The 16568-nt window shown below is 42.6% G+C and overlaps 1 protein-coding gene across 4 annotated transcripts in view; it reads right to left on the reverse strand.

Annotated features, from left to right (window-relative positions):
- The window catches only part of FAM193A (family with sequence similarity 193 member A), a 382414-nt gene that overhangs the window by 349332 nt on the left and 16514 nt on the right, over nucleotides 1-16568 (reverse strand). For 2 of the 4 annotated variants that reach the window (XM_033950616.1, XM_033950608.1), the window contains exon 1: nucleotides 10936-11491. The exons of 1 other annotated variant lie outside the window; for it this stretch is intronic. In XM_033950616.1, the coding sequence (XP_033806507.1) occupies nucleotides 10936-11148 (213 nt within the window). In that variant the 5' untranslated portion in view covers nucleotides 11149-11491. Of the gene's footprint in view, nucleotides 1-10935; nucleotides 11492-16568 lie in introns of those variants that run through there. One more of the 4 variants, XM_033950602.1, reaches the window with a different exon arrangement.

Below are 16568 nucleotides of genomic sequence, written 5' to 3' on the forward strand. Positions count from 1 at the left end.
TTCCTGAAGACATGGCTGAACAAGAGCATCAAAACCCTCGCTTCTGAGCTTAGACCTTCAACAGAAGAATCAAGTTGCTTGCACTTGCGTTGCCATGACCATGAGGTCAAAGCGGCACTGACCTCAGCCACGCCCAAAGGCTCAGCACACCACCATTCGCCCTGAATCAAGGGCTCTCTGCTGAGGAAGTCAGCCTGAACAATGTTGATTCCCACCACATGCACTGCTAAGAGCACCTGGAGGCGGCCTTCCACCTACAGAAAGAGAAGGTGAGGCTTCCTGAGCCAGAGAAAGGGCGATTTTAGGATTTTTCAGGTATGGAAAAAGGAGGACATGCAGAAACCTTGAAAACCCCCACTTTTCATACCTCCCCTGATCCATCTCACAGGCTATAACAGCCTTTTCTCATTGTGACCGATTTGTGGATCTATGCTGCAGCCTGTCTCAGCTCTCTTACAGTAGCTGTACTAGAGAATCACTGCCTCATGCTGGGAATGGTTCTGCAAAGCTGATCTTCGGGCTGCCAGTCAGACCCTGTGCCTGATTGAACCTCTACCCCTGCGGACCAATGGATGCGCACCAGGACGGGTGGAGACAAGAAGATGCAGCCAGCACCCTACGAGTCACCGCCGAGCTGGCGCCAAATAGCCTGCGCTCGACCCCTGCTTAACAGGAGTTGAGACAACTTCAGGAATAGCCCTGAGTTCCAAAGACACTAAGCAAGCTGGCTAAAAAGTACCCACTGGGATAACTACAGACAGAAGTCTGTGTGTTCTCAATGCAGACAAAGCAAAAGAGAAAAAAGGACTAAAACACTTAATAAAATAATAAAATGTGGAGATTAGAACAAACACACTCCTGCGGGCACACGTGCAGAAGGGATAAACACTGTAGGTGGAGCTAAGGAGCTCAGTGAAGTACAGAAGAGGCACAGAGAAAAATCCAAACTGGCTTCCTTCTGCAGATGGCACGTTGCCTTGGGGACACTACCACTTGTCTAGAATGTCTTACCTATTGCACTGGAATTATTGAAATTTTGGCAACTTCTGCTATTTGTTAAATGAGTTTTTGGAAAATTATAAAAGGTAAGGTAAACTGACATTTTTCTCATCAAGATTACAGCAGACTGAAAAAATAACAGTAAGCTATTGTACTGGAAATCAATAATGTTCAGACATTGTTTTAAGCATCTGGCCAAGCAGCAGTTTTAAAACTGTTTTGTTTAACTTGAAGACAGACTAGAGGAAACTGTAATCTTAGCTTTTCAAAGCTTTTAATCTCTGAAAAGCTCACAACAAACCCTGGATATGGCACAAAAACAAACAAACAAACAAAAAAAAAACTGTTGTTGCACCCCACGTTTGAGTTTCATTATTAATAGTGCTGTCACTCAGTCTGCAAATTCAGTCACCTTTCACAAATGATGTCCAAAAAAAAAAAAAAAAAGGAGTGAACGTAAAGTGATACAGGTTTTAAACCTCGAAACGGACTATTGCTCGCTAATATCAAACCCGCACCAATTCAACCACTTTTCTGTGTTTTACTCTGCTATTATATAGGGTTTAGTAAACAAAAGCATCTTATAATAGTGCATTAATAACAAATTAAGGGATCCTTTTACTAAGGCGCGCTAGCCGCTTTAGTGCACGCTAAACGCTAACGCATCCATAGACTATAATGGATGCATTTAGCACGCGCTAAAACAGCTAGCGCACCATAGTAAAAGGACCCTTAACTGAGGATACATCTGATATACTGCAATTATAATAAGTCTTCCCTAATCATTTGTATTCTTCATATTACTGAGACAAATTTAAGTTATCAAAAAATTCTTCTCACATAGGTGTGGCCTAGTGGTAGAGCTGCTGCCTCTGCATGGGATCAAATCATAGCACTGCTCTTTGTGACCCTGGACAAGTCATTTAATCCTTCATTGCTCCAGGTACAAAATAAGTACCTGCATATTAGTGCTGCCTGATTCAGGGGAAAAAAATTTGATTCGATTTGACCTATTGAATTGATTTTTCAATTTGATTCACTTTTCCCACCCAATAGGGCATTTTTTTCTTCCAAACATCCTGGTAAGTTTATAAGATTTTTAATATTTTATTCAAAACAAGTAACACATATAATCCTTTAGGATTAGCATGTTCTTCCCCTTTGCTACAATATATCAGGTCAGAAGTTAAGAAATGTATCTCGGTGGAAGTTTATTGAGCTCCTTTTTTGTTACATTGTTTTAGTCATGGTCTGCCACATTGTTTCAGTTTAAGTCTGCTACATAGTTTACTATATTGTTTCAATCAAAGTCTGTTGATTAGTATCTCTGAAGTATTACCTGTGTCATTTACCAGGGGCATTAGAAAAATAGGTTGATTTTATGTATTGAATCACCAGATTTCAAAAGTCATAATCAAAATGTGTATAAACTACTGGGCTCCCTTTTAAGTGTATTGTAAGTTGTAGAATTATAGCAACCTTTATGCATGTGTGTACTGTAAGCTGCAGAACTATAACATACTTTAAGGGAAAGGGTAAAACACGGACCTCATGGACCTTACAGACCGCACGTCCTTAAAAGTCTTCTGGCATTTATTGACAAGTCCACCTTTTAGCTTATTCCACCACTTTTCCTGCACGTTCAGCTCTGGTCCCCAGCTCTGCCTTCCCTAATGACTAAGGAGGGAAGAGGCGCACCGTGGCTTTTGCTAATTAGCCCAATCGTCCCTTCCTCCAGATCTCTCCCTCCGCCTCAATATGACACTGGATGGCAAATAGCTGGGGAGGGGGATTAAAAAATGTGTGCAAAGGGCTGCAGTGTATCTGACCTCGCAAACTTCACGGATCTGAACTGCACATTCTTAAAAATCTGAGGTCCATGCCACCACTATGACATTTTAGCACTGACGGATCCTAATGCTTTTCCCCCCTATGCTGAGACTAAAAGTGGCACAGACCTCAGGGCAAAAGTTTTGCCACTTTTAGTCTCAGCATAGGGAGGGAAAAGCATTAGGATCCGTCAGAGCTAAATTGTCATAGAGGTCTGTCAGAGACTACAAGTGGCACGGACCTCAGATTTTTAAGGACATGCAGTTTTAGATCCGCCAGGTCCGTAAGGTCCACGTTTTACCCCTTCCCCACTTTAAGTATGTATTTTGCTTTTCATAGTATCTTGGATTTGACTCAAAAGTTTGGTTTGTCATTTATCAGTTTGGGTATGTATGTTATGTACTCTGATTATATATGTTTTTGATTTTTTTTTATTATTTTTAAGTATTGTCAATTATTTATCTCATATCACAATACCTAGGTCACATGGCATTTTAAAACATTATATGTTCCAGGACTCCTGATGCAGGCAATCTAGCCGAAACACAGCACGTGTCGAGTCCATGATCTACTACATGTGTTTATGAGTCTATAATCTGCTACATACATTTATGATTGATAAGACGATTGTTTAGATGGATTTTATGTTTGGTTGTTAATAAAGTAGGTTTTGAAGACCAGGTGCACTCTATTCTCTTCTATTGGAACTTGTGGTTAAATCAAGCAGAGGTGATCGCTTCCATTTTTGGCTGCAAGTTTATTTTGTAGCCTCTTCACCCACTCCATCCCAGCCCCATGCCAGCGCTGCAGTGTAAACAAAACAAATAAAAAAGACTTTTCCTCTCTTGGTTAGGTCTTAGCTCATACTCGCTGTCTAACACCAGCTCTGGCAGGATACACATTTCAAATCTGACATATTGTAATCACAAAATAAAAAATAAAATTATTTTTTCTAAAATGTCTTGTCATTTTATTAATAAATATCAATAAATAAAGCTATTCTGCTTATACAATGTAGAAGCACTATCCTCAACGGAAGAAAAAGCCTCGGACATCGGTAAGAGCTAAAAAGCAATGCACGCAATGAATGCGAGTGGAGGAATGAATCAGCCCTGAAGAAACAGCTACACGCCTTGAAACGTTGGCCTATATACAGCATCATTCATAACTTCACAATTTTTGAAGGCAGCTTACGCATTCTATCCTGCATAAATAGGGTAGTGGACATTGCACATTCCCCTTGGAAGTTTTTTGCCAATGATGTGGGTGGAGGAGGTTTGAGCATCTTCATGCTCTGCCATAATATTACCTGAGGCTTTTTCTTCCGTTGGGGATAGTGCTTCTACATTGTATAAGCGGAATAGCTTTATTTATTGATATTTATTTATTTAATCCGCTTCCACCTTTCTAGTAGCAGATTTGTCATTTTATTATTCACATCATGTTGGTCCCAGGCTCTGGTTTCTGTCTGTCTTCCATTAACTCACTCACTGGGTCTCCTGCCCATTAGACATTTTCTTCTCTCTCTGTGCTCACCATCCATCTCTGAATCTTCCCTTCCACTGCCATAACCACATTTCTTTTTCTTTCCCACTATCTACCATCTTTCTTTCTCTCTCCCTGCCTTGTGCCCTGGGTCAAACCTTTTTATTCCCCTCCATTCAGCATCTCTCCCTTCCTCCCCTCTATCATGTGCACATTTTCTTTCTCCCCATGCATCATCTCTCCCTGTCCTCTACCTATGTCCCAACATTTCTCCCTCTTTCTTCTCCATGCAAGTTTCCCTCCCCTCCACCATATGCAGGATATCTCCCTCTCATCCCTTTCTACCTCTGTTGCACCTCTCCCTTCCTCTCCTCCATCTCATCTTCACCAATTCTTCCTTTCTCACCACATGCAGCAGCTTTCAATCCCTCCTATCCCCCTGTGCATCAGCTTTCCTCTTTCCTATCCCCCTGTGCAGCAGCTTTTCCTCACTCCCTCCCATCCCCCTGTGCAGCAGCTTTTCATTCCTCCCTCCCATCCCTCTGTGCAGCAGCTTTCTATCTCTCCTATTCCCCTGTGCAGCACCTCCCGACCAACCCCTCACTCCCCTTCAGGCCTCCTAAAGCAGTAGCAGTGGTGGCGCTTCCAAGCTTGGCAGGAGCAGCACAGTGAACAGTCTTATTGCAGCCTGCCCACCAGGACTTCCCTCTACTGTGTCATCAGTGACGCAGCAGAAGGAAGGCCCCAGCAGGGCAGACCAGGAGAAGCCTGTTTACTCTGCTGCGTCTGCCAAGCCAGTCACCGCCACCGCTACTTTAGGAGGCCTGGAGATGTCAGGAGTCAGGACTCACTGAATCGGTGAGTCCGATTTTTAGAAAGTGAATCGATTCAAATTTGTGAATTGGGCAACACTACTGTATACAGTATATGTAAACCGCTTTGAAACATAACCACAGAAAAGTTAACAACAAAGAAGTCATATACATAATTATGAAACCAGGAAAATTCAAAATGTATAAGATGGGAGGCAAAGAAAATGGTAGCTTGTTACAAGACAAAGGGGGGAGGGGAGGGAACGCCACTAAATATCTAGAAGGAGATTATTATAATAAAAAGGTAAAGGCAGCTATGCACTTAATTCCAAATCCTAATGATCTCAGCAACACTAGAAAACCTAAGATAAATTTCCATTGCAAATCGGTGTACCCAGAAAGAAAAAATACATACTGACCACTAATAATCTTTATAAAATGTTTTACAGAAAATCTCACATAAGCCCTCTTTTACTAAGCCGCTGGAGAGATTTCTACCATGGCTTGGAGCATTAAATGCTGAGACGCTCATAGGAATTCTATGAGTGTCGGAGAAGTGTTGGAGCATTTAGCGTTCTGGACTATATAGAAACCTCTACCATGGCGTAGTAAAATGGAGGGGGGATGGTAACTGTTATCATACATACTAACTGCAAGCCACTGGGACTGGGTAGGATATAGGTGAAAAGACATGGACTGCATACTGATGCATGGTTCTTTATCACGCGCCATCACTTGTGCAGTTAAATCAGTGGATATACAAGGGAATTTTTCAAGTACCTTTCTTATTTCTAATCTTAATGTATATTTTCTGTAAACCGCTTAGAACCTAACGGATGTAGCGGTATATAAGAAATAAATTACATTACATTACATTACATATACAAAAGTATGCTACCTGGGAGTAAACATATCAAACAGTAAAAAACACTTTTGTTTGGGTATGCTCCAATAGTTGTTACACAGCCTTTCCTCTTACCATGCATAATTAATTTTGGGTGAAACATTTTCAGAAGCTTAGTGGGCTTCCTGTGGGGTGCCATAGGGCTGTACTTTGCTGCCGATTTTGTTTCTTATCCCCAAATTCTACATATTGCATCTTGCGTGTGCAAAACAGTGCACGCACATGTGCATTGTTATAGAACATGCTCAATCTGTGCTCAATTTAGGTGCAGGAATTTAGGCTTAGTTTTAGCTGGCCTAGATGGGTGTGCTTAAAAAAGTTATGCAACACACAGGCACTTAGCATGATTCTACAATGCATGCATGCCTTTTATAGAATCATGCTAAGTGCCTGTGTATTGCATAACTTTTACAATATTCCAGCCCTAGAGGCATCAGATATAAAAGACCTCCACCACTTCTTTTTCCTACCAAACAACAAAAGAACAGAATCAGTTGCCAAGTGGCTCATTTTCTAAAGAGAAAAATGTCCAGAAAATGACAAAGAAACTGATGGGTGTTTTTCTCACCAAAGCCTAACTATTTGGTAGTTTCAAAGCCTACATTATAGACCAGTGTTCTTCAACCACCGGTCCATGGACTAATGCCGGTCCGCACGTGCATCGGGCCCGAGACAGTGTTCTTCAACCACCAGTACGTGGTGCGATCGATGCAGCGTTATCTTCGGGCCGGCTCCCTATTCCTCAGTGCTGCAGTGCGCAAAACTGCGGGCAGCTGCTCCTACGCGCATCCTGCGCTTGAACCAAAGCCTTCTCTCTGACATCGCAACGTCAGAGGGAAGACTTCCAGATGAGGCGCGGGATAAGCGAGAAGCCACTGCCCACGTCTTTGTGCACTGCGTCAGTGAGGAAGAGGGAGCCAGCCCAAAGACAACACCGGGAGCGGCATAAAACGGCCAGGCGGGAGCAGGCCAGAAGGAAGGCACAGCATGGAGGGAGGGAGACAACAAAGGTAAGGGGACTGATTTTAGTTTTAAATTTAGTGACTGAATTGTCAATTTTGAGAATTTACATCTGCTGTCTGTATTTTGTACTGTTCAGGAAGAAATGCATTTGTTTCTTTTTCTCTGGGGTTGTACTGCATGCAGAGTCTTGAATCTTAGGGTTTCATTTGTATATATTAGTACTTTTAGTTTTTGTCCTATATTTGCATGGGGTTATCTGTTTTCTGGTAGGAATGAATGTTGAAAAGCATACAGTGTGTTTTGAGTAGTTTAATTTAGTGGTTAACCATTATATGTTGTTAATAAGATTATATTGTGTGTGTGTGTGTATATATATATATATAAAATGAATGGAAAAAAAATGGTGTTACAATTAGTACTATTATGGGGCAGGGTCTGGGGCGGAGATGGGTGGGGTCTGGCCCACAACTTAGCCCAGTGTTCTTCAATCGACAGTCCGCAAACCGGTGCCAGTTCACAAAATAATTCTTTTATTTCTGCCAGTCCATAGGTATTAAAAGGTTGAAGAACACTGTTATATCTCTATACCGTTTCACAGTAGCTCACCTAAATCTCAAGGGAGCATGACAGAGGCGTTATGGGCGGGACTAGGGCAGATTTATGATTTGGATTTTTTTCTGCGATAATTAAACATTTTAGAAAATGTCCAGAGCACAGTTTGGATGCTTGGGGCTAGATCTGTTTCAACAACAAACAGGAGGCAAAAAGGTGCCCAAACTGACCAGATGACCACAGAAGGGATAAAAGCATGGTCTCCCCTTACTCCCCTAGTGGTCACTGACCCCCCTCTTACCCCCAAAGATGTGACAGTACTTACCAGTCTGTATGTCAGATGTAATGGCTAATCCTATGAGAGCAGCAAGCAGTTCTCTGGAGTAGCCTGGTGGTCAGTGCAGTGAACTCCAGAGAATAACTAGTACACTTGTGGTGGACAGTGTGACCTACCAACAAGCTCCCAAAATCCACTGTACTGACATAGGTGACACCTGTAGGTATACAGTTGAATACAGTATGTTGTAGAGGCATTTTGGAGGACTCCCCCATACAAGGGGTTCTGGTGACATGTGTACCTGAGACCCCTTCTGTGAAGGTCACTGTAATGCCCCTTAAGCTGCCCCACAGTTCTTCTAGGATGTCTGTGTTGCCAGTCTACTATGAATACTGGCTCTTCTCACGTCCCAATGGGAGGTGTTATTTGCATTTTTCACTTGGACAATTTTATTTTTCCAAAAAAGCTACAAATGCTATTCTGTTCAGGAGGTACAGTATGATTTGCATAGATAGTAACAACTCCATTCTCTTTTATAATCCATTTTAAACTATATAGTATTAGTGGGATATAAGAGAAATTATGTAATATTACATTAAAAATATACCTTTAGTAAACGGCCACTAAATCTGGAGGCTTTAGCACAGGATATACCCTATAACATCTGAATATTTTAGTGAGACTAAAAACATGCCAGTCTTTTTATAAGTGTTCACAGTTAGTCTAACAGGTAAATAAAGGGCAAAACTCCTTAAATACATTTGTAATACATACTGTTTTACATATAAGACTTATACACAAAAGTTAACAAATCTTGAATATGTCAGTCACAGAAACCAAGTGATTTGGAATGACTGTGCTTATTCCAGGATGACAGTGAGTACAATGTTGTAAGTTTACAAAATTGTTGCATTGATGGTTTAATCAAGTACTACTAACAATGAATGGCCATGCTAAAACCAAAATTATAAAACAACTCTTCCATGATTGTGTGACTGCCCTATTTGTGATGTCAGTACTTGATAATGATAAAGTGGAACCTGCGTGAAATGGCATATGTAGCTCTGGTGGCCTTATTGAGCAGACTAGATGGACCATGTGGGTGCTTATCTGCATTCATATACTATGTTTATAAATACAATCTCTCTACACCAGTGGTTTTCAACCAGCATGTCAGGACACACCGGTGTGTCACCAAAACTTTGACAGACAGCATGTTTGTGCTTTTCTTAACAGCCTTGTATGTCGCAGATTAAGAAGAATTGAGAATTAGGAAGTCAGGTACTTGAAATCTCCATAACTGATCCCTAGTTCTGTCATCAGCCCCCAATGGAAAATGTTGCAACCCATCCCTCTCCTCCACCACAACAATCACCACCATTGCATTTGTTTCCCTGGGCCGCATTGGCCCAAAAAAATGTTTCTGGGGCCACGCAAACGCTGCAACAAGACAGAGGAGGGAGCCAGCAAGACGCTAAACACTCAGGGGCAGCAGAGGAAGACACTGCATTGCCCTCGATCGGGGCCGCACAAAATACTTCATGGGGTAGCATGTGGCCCTCGGGCCGCAGGTTGGACACCCCTGCCTTACATCATTGTTAGCAACAATTAAATGATATACAAGGTTTTTTTCCCTTGTTTAGCTGTGATTTGTAACACACCGAACACTACATTATCTGTTAGGTATGTCACAACAGAGTAAAAGTTGAGAACCACTCTTCTGCACCTATTAAAAATGAGGACGAATCTCAGGTGGGCACTCTGCATTGCCCATGTCTTATTTGTGTCATCTACTGTTTACATAAAAGGTATTGTTTCTACTGCACACGTTGCCATGATATATTATCAGACATGCAATTTCAAGTAACTGTATAACATTTTTGTATACTCTTCAGCTTCCTTACATCAGGAAAGTATTAAGCAGATTTCTTAGATCTATAAAAATGTTGCAATAACTTGTGAGGTATATGATTTGCAAAAAAATAAAAACGCTAATGCTGACTTTTACAAAGCTGCGGCCGAAATTTCTATCACGGGCCGGTGACATAAATGCTCTGACACACATAGAGATACCTTGCTGGCCCACAGTAGAAACCGCTGACGCAGCTTTGTAAAAGGAGCCCTAAAACAATTAATACAGCACTCAACACGGACAGCAAAAAACTTACTATATCACAAAAGTAAGGTGCTAATTTAATAAGACATAATAAATCCCAATAAATAAATATATGAGGGTTCTTCAAAAAAGTTTCCATACTTTCATATTTTTTCAGAAAATGATTGGGGTGGGAGAAGTGGTAAGAGGGCTTGTCGTAGAATGTCATGTGACTAGTCAGGAAAAACAGGGTGATTTTGTGGAAAAGTGAAGTAATTTGATTTTGATATATTTAATAAACAGTTTAAGAAAATAAAAGTACAGAAACATTTTGAAGATCCCTCAGTATATAAGCTTTGGAGGAAGCTGTCTTTTGTCAGATGCATCACAACCACTACAACAAAAAAAAAGAAAGAAAGAAAAGTCTGCTCTGGAATAAAAATAAATATAAATGTGCATTTTTTGCCACACCATCACTTGCCTTGTCGTCCAATGAAACTACCATGTTGTTACACTGGAAACTTCCTGCTTTTTGTTTTCAGGGATAATTCAGAGCTACAGCTGCAATTCTTCCCATCAAGTGCTAATAAACTCTACAGGACAAATACTGCAGGACAAAATACAGTACCCAAATTTCAGCACCCTCAAAAGTTACAAAAATACAATTGACGGCTGACCTGAAGCAACTGAACATACAAGGTTAAAACTCATGAACAGAAAAAAAAAAAAAAAAAGATCTAAAATGCAAAATAGTAAAGGATGAACCCAAAACTAGATGTATTTGATGATAATCACCATCAAGACAACCCAGGAAACAAAAGCACCCTGCACCAGCTCTGCGCCGCTGCCTATGACAAGTGAAGTGTGCGCGCGAGGTTTCCGGGACTGGCACTCTCAGGAGAGAGTGGGGGGGAGTGAAAGAACTGGGATTAACTTTAGACCTGTACAGGCACTAGAAAGCACAAAGCAACCCAGAACCAGTACCCGGTAGTTTGCTGGCCATCTCTTTTCCACTCACCTCCCCGTGCACTCCACCGCTGGCCGGGCTCAGGCTGCCGTTGCTGGCCGCTGTCAACAGGCCTCCACCTGCCACCGATTTCGGTTGGCCCCGCAGGACGGTGGCGGCCTGGCTAATGCCGCTACCAGCGATGCTACCATTTCCGCTGCTGCAGGCCCCGGTCCGCTTGCTCTTCCGGCGTTTGGCTCCGCGCTTGGCGTCGGCCGGGCTCATCTTTTAACAAAAACAACCTGCCGTTCACAGAGGATAAGGGAAGCAGAGCCGGAGCCGCTGGAGGTGGGAGAGGTTCCGTTCAGGGAGTTATCAGGGGCGGAACCGGGCAGAGGGAGGCGGCAAAACAATAAAACCAGTGAACCAAAGCCAGGAGCGCAGAGAGCAGAGCGTAGCGAGCCGTAAACTGAGCACCTCAGCAGCGCTAACAGAGTTACAGTCCAATATGGCGGACACAAGGGGAAAGAGATCCCAGCTTACGTCGGGACGCTCCCCTACGCTCCGGCGACGCACTGCTCAACCGGGGAATGATGGGAACTGGAGGCGCTGGAGCCATAACTATCACAATCGAGGCTACCGTGAAACAACTTCCGCCTTAGAGAACTACAAGTCCCAAGAATGCCTTTAGCGAGAACGTCCTATGGGAAAAGGAACAGAACTTGAAGACGTCACTGTTTAAAAAAAAAAAAAAAAAAAAAGCCTTTCGGGAGTTGTAGTTCTTATCTTCATCTGAGCGAACGTGAGAACCCAACTGTTGGGATAACGAGGAAGGCTATAGGGTCGCTACGTGTGAGATAGTCCGCTATGCGCCGTACACTGTGATCGAAACTCAATACCGGAAGTGGTTTTGTTTATGGGAAAGGACAGGCTGACTTGACTGCGGCAGCAAGAATACGGATCGTACATTTTCCTGAATGATGTCACCGGCTCTAGGGATTCAGTGATTGGTTAGAGTCTTCATGAGTCCACATACTGTTTATCCAATTGAGATACTTTTAACACCCCTTCTGCGGAAGGTGAAAGCAGTTTTTGAGTTCTAGCACTGTATAGGCAGCGAGGCACCCTAGCACGGATCTGTCAGTGGGCTCTCTCTCGCTTTAGAGTTGGCAACTTTTTAAGAGAGAAAACTTGTCCCTAACAAATTGCTGCAGAGAGAGAGCAGGGACTTTTGTCTTGCGCCAATATTCAGGGTTAAGGTAGTGGGGGAAGTATGGTTACAAAACAAAATGTTACTACCGGTACTACAGTTCGATGTCTTTGCAGCATTTGACATTGTCAGCCACACTCTGCTGCCAAATAGACTAGCTAGAATAGGAATCTCAGGAACGGTTTGCAATGGTTCAGGATTTCCTGACAAAAAGACGCTACAGAGTGTTAAAAGACGGGGCCTTTTCCGACTACTGGTCTCTGCCATGTGGAGTACCAAAAGGATCTCCCATTTCACCATTAATATATAATATCTACATGACCTCATTGAACTCGATAAATCTCAGACTAGGGGAATGGCTCTTCTCAAACGTAGATGTTTTTTGTTGTTGTTTTTTTTAACTAATCCCTGCACGTTTGAACCAAGCAAGCATGGATATTGTCCAGAGCGCTAAAGTGCAAGAAAAGGCAGGGAGATGCCATCTTAAACTAAACACGGAAAAGAACTTAACTATTATGGTTTCAGAAACACACATACCTAATCCCATCTGCATGGTTCACAAAGCGATCTATGGAGAAAACTTGAATGGATTAACTTCAGATATCAAAGTCTCTCACATTCCTTCAATTCGGGAGGATCCCAAGGTTTCAAACTATCCTTCCCAGCTCCTCAACAAGTTTGGCAGAAGATGATATTTGAGGCTACCTTTGAATACCAAGGACCTCTTATCTGGATCTGACTTTAAAAAATGTAACTTCAAGAACTTGATCTAATTCTTATTGTAAATCGCTTAGATTCCTTGTAGAGAATTGTGGCATTTAAGACACTGTATTGTATTGCACTACTCTGACAACTGGAACCAGCTTCAACATTGAAAAAATCTCCAAAGTACTGGGAATCACTTTAAGTTTCAAGTTTATTAGGATTTTATATACCACCTATCAAGGTTATCTAAGTGGTTTTACAATCAGATACTCAAGCATTTTCTCTATCTGTCCCAGTGGGCTCACAATCTATCTAACGTACCTGGGGCTATGGAGGATTAAGTGACTTGCCCAGGGTCACAAGGAGCAGCTCAGGGTTTGAACCCACAACCCCAGGGTGCTGAGGCTGTAGATCCAACCACTGCGCCACACACTCCAGCTTGTTAAGTTTTGAAGATCATGTTAACAACTTAGTTTGAAAATCCTTTCTTACACTACAAAAACTAAGGGCTCTCAAAACTTACTGTGTCCTTAATGATGGTCGCTAAACCAGTTCCACCTGGTTTAGCTTGCCAGTGTTTTACCGGCTGATTCAGAACAGCTCACTGTGGTCTTTTCTGAGCTTCCTAGCAGGCTTCGACTCTGCCATGCAAATGAAGTACAATGAGGTAACACTGGTCAATAAAAATAAAGTTTTCTTTGCTACTGAGAACTTAAGAAGTGTTCTTAGTTAATTTAATGACACTGATTTCAGATATGTAATTGAAATTCAGCTAGCATGTCAGGTTTCTGAGATACAGGTTACTGATTTTTTAGACAGTTTGCCATATTGGCACAATTTTGCGAGTATGAACTGTGTCCCAAACTTGTGTTAAGGAGTTTACTCTGAAAACAAACACGAAGACAATAAGGAGACATGTTACAACATATATTTATGCCTCTCTTAACTCACACAAAAGTGATGTCAGTATGTTCAGAAATGTTTGAGACACTTGCTTTTATGTTTGTACTGTACATTTGTCTCTCTTTGCAAGAACCAACAATAGTCTCCCAACATACTGGGATTGAATTTTCCCTGATATCTGCTTTCCATAACATAACATAGAGCTTATTGACCGCGTAACCAGAAGTTCAGCGCAGTTTACAAAAAGTTATAAAAGTAAGCATCTACTATAATAAAATGCTAAGCGCGCATGCGCACTCTTACCGCCGTGTTCCCTGATCTGTAGTTCTGTGGTCGGCAGAGTGCGCATGCGCGCTTAGCTTTCCAGTGACTGCATTTCCTCCAGCAGAGCTGGAGGGAAGGGGGGAGGCAAAAAACTGGACAGCAGAGACACTACCCCTTCTTTATTTACATGGCTGAAGTTCAAAGCCATGGCGGCGACTCCTTTCTCAAGCCACACCTGAACCCCCGTTGATCCTCCCATTGCAGTCTGACCCTCCCATCCCTTCCCTCCATCTGACCGGCTCACTTAGTCCCTTGTCGCCCCCCCCCCCTTCCCGCAGTCCTGATAAACCTGACAACTCCATTAGCATCCGCAGCACTCTACACACGCTGCTTCGGGGCCTTCTACTGCCCTGATTTGCTCTGCCGCATCTCTGGTGATGTCATCAGGGACGTGCAAGAGTACATCAGGGCAGTAGAAGGCCCCGAAGCAGCATGTGTAGAGTGTTGCAGACGTTGCTGGAGTCTGCAGGTTTGTCGGGACCGCAGGTAGGGAAGGGGGGGTGGCAAGGGACTAAGGGAGCAGGCCAGACCACAGGAAGGGAAAGGGGGGGTAGGGGAAAATGCTGCTGCTGCACAGGGAAGTGGTGTGGGTGGAGGGAAATGGAGGGGGAGGGAATGTTGCTGCGGCTACTGTACAGGGAAGTGGGGAGGAAAATGCTGTTTCTGCTGCTGCACAAGGAAGTGTGGGGGATCGAAATGCTGCTGCTGCACAGGGAAGTGTGGTGGGAGAAATAATGCAAAGGGAAATGGAGGGGGGATAAATGCTGCTGCATAGGGGGCAGGGAAAGAGACAGAAAGACAGACAGCAGGAGGGAGGGAGACAAAGAAATGAAGAAAGATACAGGGGCAGGGAGAGACACAGAAAGACAGACAGACAAAGGGGGCCAGGGAGAGAGACAGATAGAAAGAAAGACAGCGGGAGGAAGAGAGACAGAAATAAAGAAAGACAGACAGACATATATTCTAGGATCCGTTAATGTAATGGGCTTAGATACTAGTATTACATAAAATAAGATGGTTAGTTAATCAGTCAAATATTTAGAACGGGTTGTAAGCAATAATATTCAAATTCGTTGTCATGAAGAGCAGCCTGAGATGCCATCACCTTGATATCTTGATGAAATCTTTCCCCATGCTCATTGCTGCCTTCACCAAGATTGGGTGGGAAGAAATTGAGGTGAGAATGTAAGAAGTGCATTTTAAGTGACATTCTGGCACCCATTAGCTGATTTGCTGTCAGTATGTTCTCCACAAGCTCAGCATAATTCTCTGATCTGTGATTACCAAGAAAATTTTGAACAACCAGCACAAATGCTTCCCATGCTGCTTATTCAGCTAGGTTCAGCTTCTGTTTCAAAGCATCATCAAGGATTTCGGGTCCAACAAAAACACCTTCTTTGATTTTGGCTTCACTTTTCTCGAAACCAAACGTACTTCTTAGGTGCTGATTGTGCAGTAAATTGTCCACAGATAACACAGAAATTATCAGGATGGTTAACACAACCTCATCTGTTCATAATTATAATATCTTAGACAAAAACAAACAAAATATAAAAATTCACAAGTAGAAAAAGCAGCGCAATCACCTTTTAGTATAAACTTTCAAATGACTGGTATGGGATCGATGAGCTGTCCTAAAATCCAATATTATGTTACAGAAACAGTAAAATGCCGACACTTCATGGTAGTGTTATTGATGAAAATTATATAAATACAAATTGATGCATATCTTAAAACCAGGATGTGATAGGTGAAGACTGTTTTCAGATTTAGAGTCAGCATGTGGCCCTTGTTAAGGTTCAGGTGACAGAACAGTAGCAAAATGGTTGTTGACCAGTGTAATTAATATTAAAATGGTAGCAAAATTGACTCAATATTTAAAGAAGCACTCCAGGCAATTCCCTAACCTTGTGCTACATTTGCAGGCAACATTTTCTGGCAAGGTCGGAGCTGTCAGAGCCTTACTTTCCAGTCAGTGCCTGAGCGCTGATTGGCTCAGGCACTGACAGGAAAGTAAAGTTTGAGAGCTCAGACCTTCCCCCACAACCCCCAATACCCCTCACACCTTTAATTTCAAGGACAGCAGGAGGGATGCCCACTCTATCTCACTGTCGGTATCCCACTCACCCCTGAAAACTCCCAGCCCTCTGTACCTTTATGACAAAGGCTGGCCAGAGGGATGCTTACTTCCTCTGACCAGCAGACCCACCTCTTCAAAATGGCAGATCCTGGGATGCACTGTGGAGGGGCCTAAGGCTCTGATTAGCCCAGGCAACTAAGGCCTCTCCAATTCTTTACTGGTGATTCTCCTTATAAATAGTGTGCATATAATTTGTATGCTATTATGCTGAGAATTGCTCGTAAAAAAATTGTTCCCACTACAGCCACTACATCGACTCGCTGGATTTTACCAGTGAGTTTTGAGAATCCGTCCCTAAGAAGGGTAAGACCCTACTTCTTCTAGCAGCATTATAGGATATTAGTACAATCAAATAGATTGTCATTACTAGACTACTGCAATGTTCTACTCTCTGGAATGAGAATGATTTTTCTATACATTTCA

The sequence above is a fragment of the Geotrypetes seraphini genome, chromosome 1 (assembly GCF_902459505.1).
Source record: "Geotrypetes seraphini chromosome 1, aGeoSer1.1, whole genome shotgun sequence".
NCBI classification, from domain to species: Eukaryota; Metazoa; Chordata; class Amphibia; order Gymnophiona; family Dermophiidae; genus Geotrypetes; species Geotrypetes seraphini.